An 18,335-nucleotide genomic window follows, 5' to 3' on the forward strand; every position below is an offset into this window, starting at 1 on the left:
CTACAATTTTCGAAGATGTAGTAGAGAAAACAGAATTCAAATTCCAGGAGATAGAAAAGATTCTCCAACTTCACTTACTAGCAGAGGCTGCTATTACCAACCTTTTTAAAGAGTTTGCTCCCTAAATCATAAACGTGCACAAATCATAGCATTTTAAGTATTTCGTTTTTTTTTTCTTACTGCAAATATGAAAATGTCAATAACTATTTCGTGGCTTAATGATAATGTAAAAGTCAGTATATGTATAAAATGTTCATTTTATACATATACTTTATACATACACATATAAGTCCTTGTCTCCATTTATAATATCTATATGTATACTATATAAACATGTTCATATATAATATGTGGAACATGAGACTAATATTTTAGTTTAATATATGTAAATATATATACATATATTATAAATGGAGACAAGAACTTTTAACATATATTATTTTATATCTTATATGATATATATTATTTTAAATGTATATATCTATATACTTTTTATATATTATTTAAAAACCACACCTACACTAGCCATTGAATATAAAAGAGACTAATATTTTAGTTCTTTTATGTTTGCCATGTGTCCTAGGCTTACCATTTACAATTTTAGGTTCTATGTGAAATCTTACCAACTTGTAAACAGGCCAAGATTCAAAAGTACAATACAGTATTCATGTGTTCAACACTCCTCTGAATAGATGTGGACAAACATTTCCACTCCTTTCAGCAGCTTATGTATGTAACTGATTGAAAGCTGAAAACAGGAGATTTTAGAGCTTTGTCACCTGTAGTTGAAGTGCATTATTGCCTGTAGAGCATTTCCTCCACCAGTTGAAATGTCTCCTTCAAACCCTGGCAGAAGTGGTATCACAACATATACCCGGTATCTCTTGCTTTCCCTGCAAAGGTCAGATACAGAAAGATTCACACATACACGTACACACACATACAAAAGTACATACAGTAACAGTTTAACATGACAGCCAAGTAGTTCACATGGGCTTAGAGATTGAGTGAATGGCTCCCTACAATATATTCTATCACATTTCAGGGCTTTGGAGTACTACTACATTGGAGCCAGAAGCTATTTTCCAGGCTAATAGTTCATAACAACCTGAACTTGGTAGTAATGTGGGGATTGTCCCCTATCTCTCTTTACAGTATTATCCTTCCTAGGGCAAAATTCATTGTAAGAAAGCCTTGCTTATATGCCATGGAAGGTGAAGGGGTTACAATAAAGTTTTTGAAAAGACTTAATCATAATAGTTTTATGTCTAACAAGTTACATCCATTGTACCTAGATCAGAGCCTGGCAAATGGTAGGCAATCAGTTAATAGTTGCTGAATAAAGGAATTTTCACAATCTAGGGAAAAAAAGACATACTGGACTCAGTATACCTTCCAATGCAGAAATCATCATTGTTTAGAAACTCTGGTTCAGAAGCAAAATGTTACCCTGGGCCCTTCAAGAATTCTGAGTGACTGATGGTTTTTAAACCCCTGCATAAATATAACACAAGATTTTTTTGGCCTACTCTCCCAACTGATTAACAGCACCCTCTGAGAGAAAAGCCTCTGAGTAGCCTTTGAGTACTCTGTAACGGAACACATGGTAAACATGCGGCTCCTTACTCTGATCTGCATTCAGAAAGCTGGAAATTTGGAGAACTATGTTCGAATAGATATCGCCTGTTTGGAGACAAAGCTGTTACAAGTCCTTGTCTCCGTTTAGAAGATACGCAGGAAGAGAAGAAAGCCTGCAAATGACAGTGGTACTCACTGTGGTGAGAACCCCAGCCATATATTTGAGAGGTTTATATTCACACAGAGGTGCTGCTACTGGCTAATTTTCAAATCAGATCCTACTTAAACTTTTCATAATACTTAATTTCTAAAGTTCCTTTTCTTCTAAACAGCTACATTTTTCTTTCATGCGAATGTTACTACTCTCCGAAGCGTCAGATTTCATTATTGATGTCTCTAAATGCCAGTGTACGTATAGGACATGTGGAAAGTGAAGTTCAGGGCAGAAGCAACAGCCAACAGGACTCTGGGGGCTTGTTGCCCTTAACTGCAGTGCTGAGAAACAACGAATTTGAAGTAGGTTGTTGTAATGGCATGGATTAATCACTAGATGGCAAACATAGTTTGAGGTGGAAAATAAACCATTTAAAAAATGCAAACTGTTATAGTTGTCTACCTGATAAGGGTAAGAGGCTCGCATTCCTAAATAGTAAACCAGCTTCAGTATGACCCTCAGACCCACTGTCCCTTTGCGCAGGGGTGCACCTCCCTACCAAGGAGGGTTGGCGCATCTGCTCTCTGAGTCCGGGATGCCGTTTTCCACCTCTCAGGATGCCACTCCTCCTTCCAGGACAAATGCTCCTTCTGCGGTCAAGCCATCCTGGATTTTCCAGTCAAAAGTGGTCTGCTCCTGCCTCTGTGCTCCCATGGCACAATGCTGGGTAGTTTACTCATGCCCTTTTGGCTTTAGATTCAGTAGCGACACACACGTCTGCTGCCTAGGCTATGTGATAAGTGCTTTTGAAACACAGAACGTATGTCCACATGCCTTTCTGTTTTTGGCAGTGCCCAATAAAGGATCCTTGCACATGGTCTGCACTCGGCAGTATTTAGTTTGGGAGGATGAGGTCAGGTTGGAAGAATGTTTCTAAGAGGGCTCTAGTAGAGAAGAGGTTAAGCTGCACAGGATGTTTTTGTTTTTTGTTTTTTGTTTTAATTAAATTACATTTTATTTAAATGTTTTATTGTGGTAAAATATATGTATAACACAAAATTTGCCATTTTAACCATTCTTAAGTGTACCATCCAGTGATATTAATTACACTCACATGTTGTGCAACCATCATATCTATTTCCAAAATGTTTCCATGACCCCAAACAGAAACTCTGTGATAATTAAGCAATAATTCCTGTTTAGCCTCTAATTTACTCTCTGTCTCTATGAATTTGCCTATTCTAGAGAGTTCACCTAAATGGAATCATTTGTCCTTTTGTGTCTGACTTATTTCACTTAAAATAATGTCCTCATTATTTATGTTGTAGCATGTGTCAGAATTTCCTTCCTTCTTATGGCTAACTAATATTCCACTGTATGCAGAGACCATGTTTTGTTTGTCCAGTCAGTTGCTGATGGGCATTTGGTTGTTTCCCCCTTTCGGCTGGCTACTGTGAATAATGCCGTGACGAACGTTGGCATACAGTGTCTGTATCCCCGGTTTTAGTCCTTTTGGGTGCACACCCAGGAATGGCATTGCTGGGCTATACAGTTATTCTACGTTTAGCTTTTTAAGGAACCACAAAATAAATTACATTTTCCAGTGGATAATATGTGCTCAGAGTATAAAATTTAAGAGTGGTGTAAGATTATATAAAAAAATCCTTTCACTCCTTTGTCTGCAGCTCCATCTTCCTTTCTCAAAAGCAACTCTATATTGCCTTCTATATTCTTTCAAAACAGTCTATGAATTTATAAGCATACATATGTATTCTTTCCTTCTACACAAATACTAGAATGCTAGAAACAATTTTCTGAATGTTATTTTTATCATTTACCAGTGTATCCTGGAAATTCTTTGAACATAGAGAGTTGCCTATTTTTTTTTAACAACAGCAACATGGTATTCCACCATACATTTGTACTATAATAGTTAAACCAGTTCTCTATTAAAACATTTCTAATTTTTTACTATTTCAAAGTAACTATTTTGCTATGTATGCTGACCCACATAAGTCATTTTTCACATTTGTTGAAAGAATCTTAGAAGTGGTATTGCTGGTCTTGAACACCAGTGTTTGTGATTCTGTTTGTAAAATACAGTTCCCTTTCATCCCTGTGTTTTATAAAAGTAAAAATGACTTCAAAATGTAGACTTCATATTAAGATATAGAGAAATGTCCTATAATCAGAAGGGTCACTTAGTAAATTATATAAATGTCTAACCACTATGCCGAACATCTGAAACTAATATAAAATAATATTGAATGTCAACTGTAATCGAAAAAAAAATTTTTTAAAGAAAAATGTCCTATAAAAATCCTATAGCTTTAGACAAAACACTCTTGTAAATTTACTTTTATAGGAATCAGAATATTCACATTTTCTTGTTCTTGGGACTTTGTTGGCTCCATATCAAGGCCTTTGCTTTTTCACAATGCACTCGTTCTTGAATTTCCTGAATGATGAAAATTTTAAACTGTGTTCAGCAAATTAGCAGAAACGACTTAGATTTTCGCTGCTGCAGAAAAAAGGGCTCTAGAATTTCAAAACATAAAATCAAGTTAAGTTTAAGCCAATAAAGAGAAAATTCTATTCAAGAGTATGTCCAATCTCCTTCTTTGATCCCATCCACAGAACACAACAGTTGCTAGCTGCTGAGGATTCTAATCTCTTCTGAAACATTGCACCCTCAGAACATTGGGGTGGTACTAATGATAGCAATCAGCGTAGGGCAAGAACCGGATGGAGCCTCTAATGAACCGGAGCCCCTAATGTGCAGAATTATTTATGATCCTAAAAGCCAGATAAGAGTTAGTGGGCAGCGAGCCATTATGCAAGCAATGGCTCCATCCACTTAAGTTCAAACAATTTTGTAAAACTGAATTCTAGGCTTTTTGTTAAAATAAGTTTTTCTTTCGAAACTCACTAACTCTTATAACAGTGCTATGTATGACATCTAAAAATTGGAAATAAATGTCCAATAATAGGGGAATGGTTCACAAAATTATGCTACAGCCATTCAATGGATATAACTTTTGCAGCCACTAAAAATGACCGCTATGATGACTTACTAGCAAAATACTCTGATGCTGTGTTAAAATGGTCCCAATGTAAAGTTACATTTACAAGACAATTACAGATGTGGCAGGCTGAAACTATGATATGTTAAGTAATTTTCCCCTTAAATGTGTTAACTTCCTCCACTCTGTGACATGAAGCGGGCATTGCTCCTAGGGTGGCACTATCACAAAGGAACCAGGGCACAAAGAAACGAGGGCTTCTTAGATTTGGGGAACTAGATAAAAATTTTTTGAGCTGAGGTGGGAGTATAAAGAAATAAAAATGAGACTCAGTGCAGGGACTCTTCCCCTTTCCCTTCAAGCAGAATTCCAAGGAAAACAGGACTGACTCCATCACCTTTCAAACATGAGGATACGGGGGCGATGAGGATCTGAGCCTTATTTCTAGAGGAACCCCAGGGAAACTTCCTCCAGCCCCTGTGAAGGCAGGGTTGAAAGAAGGCTGAGGCCTCAAGATACAGTAGGCAGATGTCAGAACAGGCCTGAGATAGATCAATGCTCAGAGCTAAAAGTCCCTTCCCAAAGATACGAGGCCCCTTAGCATCTATACCAAAAATAGGGTGTGTGTCACCTTGACTGGCTGAATACAGAGCAGAAATAACCAGAAACACTGAATTTGGCCACATTTATCGGGAAGTGACTAAACTAAATTTCCTTCTATTGTACTGAAATGGGACTTGAGACAAATTCAGGTAAGTTACAGGAAAAGGAAATAAGTTACAATTCAATAGAATATATAAGTATATATATTAATATGAACAAAAAAGGAAATAGCAAAATAAAAAGCAAAATTTTAGGGTGATAATGAGATTTTTAACATCTTTAAGATTTGTGATTGCCGTAACGCTCTTCGTACCTTTAAAAACAGTACTAATTCACTACGTAGATGGGCTGCAGCGGTGGCTTTCCTCTACTTTGTTTCCTTCCTTTTTCTCCTCTCCTGTAAAACCCCCTCCTCCTGCACCCCTTGGTCCATCCTCAGCATGGAGGCAATCGGGAGAAGCGGGGTCTGCTCAGAGCAGGGTCTCAGGATCTGCACAAAGGTTCCAAAGGAGGTCATTGTGCTTCTCCAGTGACAAGATACTTTATATTTTAGGAATTTGTGATTTATAGGTCATATTTCATTGTCTTAAACTTCAAGAGCTGGTTATAAGTCCTATCATTGTTGTAGATTTTGCAGTGAAAGTTTCCAGAAATGAGAAGAATTGTGGTTGGGGCTTAGTGTTTTGTGTGGAGAGAACTTTATACTACTGTGTATCAGTTATGTAAGAACTGGATCTGTCGCTTCTCAGTGGTTTGAGACATAACCCACATTACTTTGGAAAGCCTTTTAAAATACAGCAGACCTTTCTGGACTTCAGTTTTTTCATCTGTAAGGGAGAAAGTTGGCAAAAATCATTGCTAGTCCACTAGCAATGCTGACCCTATTTAGCAGTGACTTTGAATATTATATGTGTGATTTTATATGACATGTTATATATTGTAGTGTGTACACACACATAATGTTTTTCAGTGATTATGTTTCGAAAATGGCAAGCTTTTAAATGTAAGAATCTTCAGGGTTAGCTCAGTATGTAGGCTTCACTGTGGACTTGTTAGCCTTTGGCAGTGGCCCCTATATAATATTATACAAAACCCTTTATTCAACTGTTCTCTCTATGGTCCAGACATTTTCATCCTTATTTTTTCAGAAAGAGTCTCCCTTCCTCCGCTAGGGCACATGCTCAGGCTCCGAATGGTTGCTGGCCTCTTCCCTGTGCTAATCCTTATATCTATCTTCTGAGATTACCATTTATATAATTTTTGGGATTGAGCAAAAGCAATTAAATGGTTTAAATCAAAATTTCTCCTACCGTGATAGGTCGCCGTCGCTGCCCCAATGTCACCTCTTCTCCAGAAATTTTATAGAGCTTGGAGATTATCCCACAAGAAAAAAAATATGAAACCAGCCAATGGCATACTTAATTTAAATGCTTTTTTTTTTTCAATCTGCTTTATTCTAACAAATTTATTCAGTTTAAATTTCTTTAAGACAGTGCCCAACATGTCCTTTCAGCCTGGTATACAAATTATAGAATATGATAATTATAAGATGTAGCTTTTTCTTTAAGTCTTAGAAATTTTTATCTATCAAGCAATTACTTTAAAAAATAAAATGTTCATCGGATTTCATTAGTATCTAAGAGATACTAATCTCATAGAGAAGAAAGTATCTCACGTAGATTTTGGGAAGGCTTAACATTAGAACATTTCTACTTCCCTGAGATGAGGGAAGCTATGTAGCTGAGCAGTGACGAGCGCAAATCCTAAAGACATGGCTTGAGTATTAGTTCCACTCATCCATGGCCGTAGGACTTGGGCAAGTTGCTTAATCTCATTTGGCCTCAGTTGCCACATCTGTAGAATGGGGATAATTTGTACATCCACTTCACAAGGGTGATGTGAGAACTGAATGAAGCAATGCAAATAAAGCACCTTGGATGTGGAACAACCCTGAAATTTGGTAATAGTATTATTCAATTAACAACCAGTGATTTCAATTAAAAATTCTTTGTACACCTTCAAAGAATAATAAAATAAATAGTGCCTAAAATTAAAACAACAACAACAAAAAAAGCAAAATTGAACTCGCATTATGCTTTAGAATTCTTTTACTTTGTTTTATATTTTGGGGGAGCATGCTATGAAACTAGTCATGGGGAATCCAAAAATTGATTTCTAGGAGGTGTCAGCTACAGATTTCAGGCAGGACATCTCTAGACAGTGTTTCAATAATGTGCCTCTACTTGTCTCAGGACAAACAAGCACCGGTGGTAGAAAACCAAAGTAAATTTCACTTGTCCAGGAGTAGCTATCTAATAATTTAAAATAAGGCACATTAAACACCGCTTTAATTAAAACATTTCTGTTTCTAACATAAATATTAATTCTAAAACAGTTTATTTGAGTATTGTCCTTCTTTATCCTTGCTCATATTTACTGTGAGCTAGCATATTTCTAGATGATAAATTTCTTGGAAATAACAATAATTTCTTATATGAACTGGCACTTTACAGTTTTCAGGTTTTTTTTTTTCCCCCCTACATCCGTTCATACGAGCTAGGTAAGGCAGATATTATTATTTTCTTTGTTGGTGAAAAAGCAGTGTCAGAAAGGCAAACTGATATACTTAAAAGGTCACATACCTGTAGATTACAGAGTTGGAAATAACGCAGGTCTCCAGACACTCGGTCCCCAATTAATTTCAGATTCCCAGGGGCGCTTTCCCCATACCACCCACCCATGGGCAAACTGCAAATCCTATCTGGCATTGTTCTATAGGTAGAAGATGTATAAAGAGTTTGAGCGATTTTCAAAGTAGTGTATTTTTCAATGAGATTTAATATTAAAATACAGAGGCATTAAATCAAGTGACTCTTTTCATTGTATGTGTCAACTTTGTGGTGAGAGCAGTGCAAAATGCACTCTCACTTCCTTACTTTTTACCAAGGCAGCAAAATTATGTGTGTGCCAGTTTCCATAAGCAAAATCGTTTCATCCTCAGAAAGCATTCATTCATGGCACACAGTGTTTTAAAATGTTTCCTGCCTAGATCAGCTGGTCCTACTCTATCTTTTGTCTTATTCAAACATAGCATTAACCAGTCAGTTTTAGACTGTGGGTTATGATTTCTTCTCCCTGATCTCTCGTCAGATTTGAGTTGTCAAAAACAGGCTTCAAGTGGGTTGAGAGCTGCTCTCAACTCTAAGACAGTTTTACTTATTAGAGCAGAGCTTTTGTTTTCTGCAGAGATTCCTACAGCTATTCTTAGTTCAGCGTGGAGTGAACAATATTCTGAGACTCTAGGTCATGGATCAGAGCACGAAGGCTTTGCAAAAACCTGTTTCTATAAAGAATTATGGCTGTTGAGAAGGAACCAGGAGGAAGTGAGGGAAACAGAGCACTCACTTCGGGGAATCGGTGCAGGGCCAATTCCAACACTGGCAGAAATATAACTGCTCAGCCCAGTTGAAGGACTTGGCAATTTAAAGACTCCAATCTCTCTAGGGTAGGAGGGACCTGGAAGAGAGCCTGTGTTCCTTGGTCAGGCTGGCCAAATGCTGTCATTTCCCTCCATCTGCTTTGTACTATATTCTATTTTTTTTTCCCCGACAGCCAAAATTATACTTACTAGGCACATGACTTGGACAGGGAAGTTCTGAGTCTCAAAAGAGTGGAGAGCAGAAAAATCAACAAAGGAAGAGAGAGGGGTAAACTTGGGGTGGCACATCATGGTCCTCAGTGAAAAGGAGGGGTCCCACTGCAGGCAGCCTGCAAGATGAGCTTTTTAATTCTACTTTTACCTTTCCTAAGAATATGAGCTCACAGATTTGAAATTATTAAATTATTAAATAAGAATATGGTTTATAGTTGCAATTAACACAGGTGATGAACAATAATGTGGAGATGCAGAGAAGGGGAAAAATGTAAAAATGTAAAAAACTGTTTCCAGGAAACATGTATCAACTAAAACTCTGAATGTGTGATAGACATACCACTGTGACGTGTGAAAAAAGTGAGACTACTGAGCAGAGATAAAGAGCACACAGTTAATTTGAAATTTGCTGGACTTGTTTCTCATTTTCTACAAAGTGAGCTTGAAATCGCTAGTCTTTAATGTGCTCAGTGAATTTCTAAGCATGAGATACAATCTGCAACAGATGATGCTACCTTACCATTATCTCTTTCCATGGATTCCTTTTCCCTTCAGGAGCAGCTCATACGATCATGGGAAATGTTCAACTAGAAAATATCTTTAAGTACCTTCCAGCCCTACTACTATGATTTTAGAAGTAATCCAGATTTTTAAAGACACATTAGTATATTAAAGAAAAATATTCTTTCAGGCTCCCACTTAAAAACAAATCTTATAGGTACTGATTAAACCACGTACTATATGGAACTAACTGAGACTAGTAAAGTTGAGATTAAGGTGTACAAGCTGCTGTCCATATTAGCTGATCATAGTTCCAAAATTCATAATTTACTGCTCAGCCCAATGAGCTCATTTGTCACCTTAATGTATTTCTGTGACTTAGTCCAATTTTATGAAAAAATTATTTTTCTCTTTTGTCAAATGTGCTTTATAGATAAAGTAGACACTCTTTTCTCAATGAAATGCAGAAAATGACAGAAAGATAATGCACTTTTGTAAATGAGATACAAACTGACTCATAGAATTGGAAGGCTGGCCAGGATGCAAGAAATGTCTGTATATACACACATGTTTAACTATAAACAAGATTTTTTAAAAGTCATCTCAGAAACAGATCCTATGGTGACTTTCTTAAAAAGAGCGTAGAAGGCAAAGGACAAAAGTCACCTATAAAAGCACAGACCATCATTAATATTTATGGCTGTATTGGCTGTTCTAGGTAAATACTAAGCAAATGCCTGGCTGTGTCTTGAAGTTACCTATGGAATATTATAAAATGCAGGTGCCTGGGCCCCATTCCAGGAAATTCTAATCCAGTAAGCGTGGAGCTGAATGCAGCTCTCTGTATTTTGTCAAGGTCCAAAGGTGATTTTGATGTGTAGTAAAGATTAAGGTTCGCTGTACGCCCTGCAGGATGTGGTGGGTATTATGGTACACTGAGCAGATGCTCTCTCTCATTGTGGGACTGAGACAGCCATTACCTCAGCCACTGTGAGCGTAGGCCCCTGGCTACTCACTCACAGTGAAGTCCTTCTTCAGGAATTGTCCTCCATAGGTCAAAGGGACCTACCTCAGCCAAGGTCATGCCCTTTTCCTGGAGTCAGCCTGCCTCCAGTAACCAGTCAATGTGAGGAGGGGACAACAAAAGCCCAGCCCTCTTGCCCCTCTTACTTTAATTTGGGGCAAACCTGAAAGGGTCTTTAATTCTAATCATCAGTGAATCAGAGTTATGTGATAAGGGAGTGACATTGGAGTGGAAATCAAAGACTTGAGCTCAAAGCCTTTCGCCTGTTGGTGTTAGAGCCCTTAACAAGGCAGACCACCTCTTGAATCTCAGTTTTTAACTCCAAAAATGGGGACAGCAACAACAATAACAACAAAAACTATATGGTCTACTTTCAAGGGTAGTGAGAAAATTAAGTAAGAATCTGTAGATATAAACTGTGAATCATATAAAGTGCTCATAGTTAGTCATAAAATGTCCTTAGGTCTAAAAATCCCCACATATTATGTGAAAAGAAAAAAAAAAAAGATTTTAAAGTACCACATGACACTGAAAGTCAAAAAATGTTTTAATCCCCAAATGTGTATGTATTTAACATTCTCCACTGCATTTGTTCAGTGAATTCAAACAATATAATGTAATGGTTTCATTTGTTTGTTAGGCTGCTTTTAACACTGAGCTAAATAAAATAAGCCATAAAAAGAGGTAGTCGTGGGTGCCAAGATAATTCAGCAGAAAAAGAAGAGTCTTTTCAATAAATGAACAACTGGATATACACATGCAAAAGAATGAAGTTGGACTTCTACCTCATATCATATACTAAGAACTCGAAATGAGTCAAAGACCTAAGTGTTAGAGCTAAAACTATAAAGTTCTTAGAAGAAAAGAGGAGTGAATCTTCATGATTTTGGATTAGGCAGCTATAACACCAAAGCACAAGCAATAAAAGAAAAAATAGACAAATTGGACTTTACCAAAATTAAAAACTTTTGTGTTTCAAAGGACACTATCAAGAAAGAAAAAAGAACACACACTGAATGGAAGAAGATATTTGAAAATCAAAAATCTGATATGCAACTTATTTCCACACTATATAAAGAAAGCTTACGACTAAACAATAAAAGGACAACCTAACTGAAAAATGGACAAGAGATTTGAATGGACATTTCTCCGAAGGTAACACAGGAATGACTAATAACCAAACAGAAAAAATCCTCACCATCAGGAGTCATTAGGGAAATTCAAATTAAAACCTCAACGAGATACCATTTCACACCTATCTGAATGGCTATAATAAAAAAGAGATAAATATTGGCAATGATGTAGAGAAATTGAAGCCATCATATAGTATGGGAATGTAAAATGGTATAGCCACTTTCGAAAACATCCTGGCAGTTCCTCAAAATGTTAAACAAATGACCATGTAATCCAGTAATTCTACCCCTAGAGTAATGAAACCATGTCTGCATAAAAACTAACTCAGAATGTTTACAGCAGCATTATTCATATAGCCAAAAAGTGGAAAGAACTCAAACATCCACCAACCTGATGAATGGATAAATAAAATGTAGTATATCTTGATAATAGAATATTATCTGACAATAAAAATAAATGAAATACTGACACCTTCTATAACATAGGTGAACTTTGAGAACATTAAGCGAAAAAGGCAGTCACAAAAGAACATATAGTATATGATTCCATTTGTATGAAATGCTCAGATTAGGCATATCTTGCAGAAAAGAAAGTAGATTAGTGGTTGCCATGGGGGGGATTGGGTAGTGACTAAGGTATGGATTTCTTTCTGGGGTAATGAAAATGTTCTAAAATTGATTAGGTGATGGTTGCACAGCTCTGGGAATATACTAAAAATCACTGAATTGTACACTTTAAGTGGGTAGATTCTATGGAATATAAGTTATATCTTAATAAAAGTGTTATTAAAGAAATAATCCCATTAGCTAAAGAAATAAGACAGATGGTAACAAGAAGTTAAATATAACCCATGAAAAAACATTATTACTCTTTTGCTTTGGTTTTTAAGTGAACACAGCTCAATGTCTGCTATGAAGTAAATCAAATCACAATTCTCCATGGGAAAGAAACTGGCCAGGAAAAAATGACTGTGCCCTCAAAAATGGACTCAAAAATTCTCAGCAACTGACTCACATTTAAGGCATCAATAACCTATTGCCAGCTGAACCAAATCATGCCTACTAAGAAAAGACAGTATTTAAAAAGTGGGCCTTTCAAAGTCATTTTAGCAGTAAACTCAAGAACATGTGCAGTCACGACTCCTACCAAAATGTCAAAAACTTTACCTGTGAGCCTTCAGTATCCTCTGGGCAATGGCATCACCTATCTTATTGAACACAACCTTGTCATCGGCGCAGCTTATAAAAAACTGGTTCTATGAGAAATGAATAGGATAATCACATAAGTCTTTGTTATCTTACTAGTATGTAAGGAAAATGTGGTATATAACAAAATCTACTTTGATATTTTAAAAAAGTGTTTTACATAGCAGACATGTTCTGATCCCTGAAATCACCTACTAAATAAATGACAGTGAGAATAAAAGAAGCCTCATCTCACTCTGGATTTCATGCATTCCCAGGTAATAATAGGTATAACATCTTCGTGAAGTATAGGCTAAACTATTATTTCATCTTGCAAATTCCTTGTAGGGTACATTCTTAAAATGGTAAGAACATTCCCAATTTTATCAATAGGAAAATCATATTTTTTTTCAGACTCATACATTGTGTAAATGCTTATGATTAAAAATTCTATATTGGCAAACATTCTATCTCATACAAAGTTTACTCTTTAAACAGGGTAGATGGCAGAATCCTTGTCTAAGTTTCTTTACCTTTTCTTCATTATCGGCTAGTATCTGCTTTGGCCTTATCTCATTTGTTTGGGTCTCCTATTGTTCCTGAACTTCATTTTAAGTAGCTTCAAATCTATTTTATATGTTGCATATATGTAAATAAACCAATAAAATGGAAATATTTTTTCTTTAAGTACTTCTGCTATTCATGCATCTATAAAACATTCTTTAACACTGTTACTAAAAAACCAAGATATAACATTATTATCATAATAACATAAAAAATTTAGTAACTGTATAAAGGAATATTAAAAATTAGATACAAATATTATCACTATCATATGTTCTATTCATACACATTGTTATAATACACCTGTAACTTATAAGTATAATCACAAAGTAACCTTTGCTAATCATCTTAAAGAGATATATAAGCAATGAGTCAATATGATTATCATCCCTTTGTAACATTATCATGTTTATTACTATATCATGTTTATTACTATACATGTTTTTACACTTAAGGACATAAATCTGTAAACTGCCTCTAGAAGACAAACTTACAAGAAGACATTGTGCAGAAACTCATTTGAGAATGTGTTTCCCCTTAGGGCATCAAACAATCAAAATCTCAGTGGCAACCAAACCATGTTTGTTTTTCTGAATTCACATTACAGAGAAACTTAACATTCCTCAGCAGCTATAACACACTGGCCACATGTCATGTCCTTTACTTCTTTCTCCTTTTAGGGGGCAAGCGGGAAGAATGAGCGCCACTTACCTCTCCTAGAGGTAATAACTATGTCGACCAGGTTACTGTCCACAGTCATGTGTATCAACATGGCATTACTGACCTCATTTAGCACTGTAGTAGCATTAATAACAAACACTTTTTATCAAAAAGAGATAAAGCAAAAGGATTCTGGGTAATGGGTGAGCCAGCTATTAACATCTCTCATTATTATGGTATAACTGTTGAAATTAATAATACAAATCATATTAGTATTACTAAACTCCAGACTTTATTCAGAGTTCACTAATTTTTCCACTAATGTCCTTTTTCTGTTGCATGATCCCATCCAGGATACCACATTGCATTTAGCTTGCTAATATTTTTAATCAGACTTCTCTTTCTCTAAGTCTATGAAATCAATAAAGCTCCAATTCTTTCCTACTTGCCTTTAATAAATTGTCACTGTGTGAAAGGAGAGGGCCAGCACTCAAGGGGAAGGAAAGTAGGGCTAGAATGATTTGCTCCAGCTACCCCATCTCCCTTTATACATTAATAAAAAATCAGTGGGCGGGGGGAGACTGAAATAAATAAGGGAGATGTGCTCTGATTTATTTATCATCATGACTTTTTACTTTTTCAGGATTTTCCAAGTGCTCTAAGGTAGCTTTAGATCTACTCTGAAGTGCAATTAAGGTTCCCAAAGTAAATCCAGTGTCCCTAGACGTTCTCCTCTTCTCTGAACACAGACTCTGCAATCTGTAAAAGCTTCCGATAAATAGTCATTCATGCAGGAATGAAGAAGGTCATACCTGTCCTCGATATTCTTACATCTTCCTTTTCCATGTTACTTTCCCTGCACTGCTCCAAAATCCCCAAGCCAGTGGCATCTGGTGATCTCTGTTTTAACAACTCGCCCCTGTGTGTGCTCTCCTGAAGTAGCACATGTCTCACGCTTACAGCCTCTTCGCAACTCAACATAACTTTTTCCTCCAAATAGATATTGTTCAGATTAACATCAACTCAAGCCAAATCAAAGCATGTACGCCTATGTTGGGATATTTCTGGCTAACAATATTACAATGACTTGATATATTTTAATAACAAGGACTTGGGGGGCCCTACTAGAGTCCTGAGTTAATGAAAATTCGAATCAAATATCAGGTATGCCAGGGAGGTCAAAATTCAGGCAACCCAAAGCCTCTTCGCAACTCAACATATACTTATTAATGTAGAAGGTCTTGAGTTCGGAGACCTGCAGTCTCTGCACGGTATTCATTGGAAGGCAGGTTGTCATACCAATTTACACAAGCAAGACTTACTTCTATATAGATATAGTGCTTGCTGTTCTCTATCACATGGACATAAGCAGTGTGGATGGAGCCTTCACAGTACTTTATACCAGCAGACCAATCAGCAGCAGAGCGGAGTAACTGCAAGGCAGCAAACAGAAATGAGCAAAGATAAGACAATGAAGATGACACCAGATATATTAATATAATGAAATCTATCCTTTTTTTCTTTAAAACAACTGAATGATTATAGTGGCGTGAGTGTCACATGTGGGCCAAGGGAGAACAGGTAGGTAGGGATCTGGTCCTTGGACATAATCCATACTGAATGAGCCCAGCTGGAAATCAAGTCCTGACTATGCCCTCTTCCATGCAGTGTAATTTTCATTCAAAATTACCATAAGGTGATAGAAACCATAAGGTGTTTCTATCAGGAGTACTTCAGAAGTATCTCTTCTGGTGGCTATGAGTAGGGTAACCATGTGGACTCTCTTCATGATAGTTCCACAGTTACACCCAATGACTTGTTCTGGTGTGTTTATTACTAGTACTACTTTTACTGCTCAAAGTGTCCAGGTATGAACTACATGATATGGCCACCCTAGCTCTGACTTGATAACATGATTGTTCTTTTTCCTCCAAATAGATATTGTTCAGATTAACATATTCTAAAAGACAAATAGATTCATTTAGTCATCTAATATTGATTCCGCCTGTCTAATCCTCAGCATGTCACTTCAACTCTCAATTGTCTCACTCATACTGCCTCTCTCTATTCATACACTCACCTGCTCCCACCTGGATTAGAGTAACAGCTTCCAGCTCAGATACCTGAGTATATGTTAAATATGCTAACACAGAACTGGACTGTCTAAACTTAACCACTTAGTGACTTTGATCTTGGTCAAGTTTTTTAACCTCTTTGTACCTCAGATTTCTCTCTATAAAATGGAGTATCTATCCTATAAGGCTGTAGAGAGGACTCAATAATTACTGTGGACTGTGCAGGAGGTCTAGAACCTAGTAAATGCTATATAAGTGTTTGCTATTATTGAGAACATTAGAGGATGCGTTTGAGTGGTGGCAGATCATGTCAGCAACACTGCCGAGCAGACTATATCTGTACACAGGAGGAGGAACTAGATGACATGGAAAACTTTTTCAACACTAAGAAACCATTGGCTGTAATTTTCTTCAGCATTCTAACCAGCATTACAATAACATGCGGGGCATATAGTAGGTGCTCAATAAACACTTATTAAATGACTTTCCTTAAGTAATAGCAAGACATCACATGAGAATCACTATAAAAATAGATTTGCTATTCCTGACTTGAAATGAATGTTGAAGCTGTTCTTCATGAGGTCAACAGAATTTGAAGATAAAAGAATGGTCCATACATATTAGGAATATACAAAGTGATCCAATACATAATCAGTTTTATGCCTGTTATATATAAAAGATCTGGTATAATTCTGGCTCTAATCGATAACTTAAAAATTGCATATAAGGCTACTGAAATTCAAACTTAACACTAAAATCATTGATTGTGTCATCCTCAAAATGTTATTTCTTTATTCAGCATAAGGTATTTATTACAACATCGCTCCTCTCAAAGCATTTTATTTACTTTTATCAGATGAATATGTGCAGCGAAATTGGAAATTTTAATTGTGAATACGAATAGTCAAGTGTCTCAGAAAAAAACTCATAAGGAAAGTTTAGATAAATATGAGCAATACTGGGAAAAAATATTGATTTCACATCATGTCCAAAGAACTGCATTATTATTCATTAGTAGAAATAACAAAGGTTGAACAAATAGAAGGTTTAATTTGTAGTCCAGGTTAATGCTGAATTTTGTTGCTAAGGTACACAGCCCTGAAAACGCAGATTACCTTGAAAAGATCCTTATACCACACATACTGATCTACTCTTATATAACTCTGGATACAATGCATAAAATTGCAGAGTGTGCGGAAAAGATAGGAACTCTTGAGATCCGTGTTATAGTAAGTCATAGCACATACTAGCTCTTTTACCTTGAACAAGTAATTTTAATGTCAGGCTCAGTTTCCTCCACTGTATAACTGAGATCTCTTCCAGCCTGCCTGCCTGCTTGTCTGCCCCACTCCCACCCCCATACAGATGCTATGAAGAAAAAAATGGCATAACAAACACAAAGAGCTATGATATGTGGCACTTAGGAGGTGTTTGATATATGGGTATCTACCTCTGCAAAAGTTATAGGCAAAGTTTATATATCACCTCGGTGGTAATTTTTTAGTCTTCTCCTCAGATCCAGAAACCATATACTTCCTTTCCTTTCTCACTCTCAAAATTTGTGGTGACTCAAAGGTTTAATAAACTTACTCACATTAGATATAAATGAGGGTTTTAAAATAGGTTTTAACTTGTAAGTCAAGTTCAATTGATTAGAAGTGGCATCCTGCACAGCTAGCTCTGTTGTAGAGATTATTGGAACTAGACACACTGGATTAGAAACTAAGATTGATGTCCAATGGTTGCCTTGACAGAGAAAGCATGAAGGTCATATATTTGCCATCTTTCCTGTATAACAGTAAATGTTTTTCTTTACAGAGGCATTTAAAAATTTAAAGTACATTTGTAAGCCAAAAGAAAAACATGTTATTATAAGCCTGTGGGAGAGCATAAGCCAAGGGGACAGGAGCCCTCCCTTCCCCATGATGCCTGTAAAACCATAGACTGTGGGAGGTTGCCTACATCCGAAGGGGAATGGACATTATCTATCTCACTGTCTGAGTCTAAACCTATATCGCTTTCTCACAATGAAAACTTACGTTATTTTAAAAGTCATCATTTTTGATTAACCTTGAACATTATCTTTCAAGTAATACAGAAAAAATCACTTAGGATTATTATTCATTTACTATTATTCTAATTATTTTAAATCTATCAACATAATTAAAAATATAAATTTGCCT

The 18,335-nt window shown here is 36.3% G+C and overlaps 1 protein-coding gene across 4 annotated transcripts in view; it reads right to left on the minus strand.

Annotated features, from left to right (window-relative positions):
- Positions 1 to 18,335, minus strand: part of PLD1 (phospholipase D1) — a 143,618-nt gene that overhangs the window by 31,664 nt on the left and 93,619 nt on the right. For all 4 annotated transcript variants that reach the window (XM_025046054.1, XM_025046055.1, XM_006910836.3 and 1 more), the window contains 3 exons: positions 15,400 to 15,510; positions 12,836 to 12,924; positions 780 to 893 (listed from right to left, as the gene is read on the minus strand). In XM_025046054.1, coding sequence (XP_024901822.1) covers positions 780 to 893; positions 12,836 to 12,924; positions 15,400 to 15,510 — 314 coding nt within the window. The remainder of the gene's footprint in view (positions 1 to 779; positions 894 to 12,835; positions 12,925 to 15,399; positions 15,511 to 18,335) is intronic.

The sequence above is a fragment of the Pteropus alecto genome, unplaced genomic scaffold, assembly GCF_000325575.1.
Source record: "Pteropus alecto unplaced genomic scaffold, ASM32557v1 scaffold33, whole genome shotgun sequence".
Classification (NCBI taxonomy): domain Eukaryota; kingdom Metazoa; phylum Chordata; class Mammalia; order Chiroptera; family Pteropodidae; genus Pteropus; species Pteropus alecto.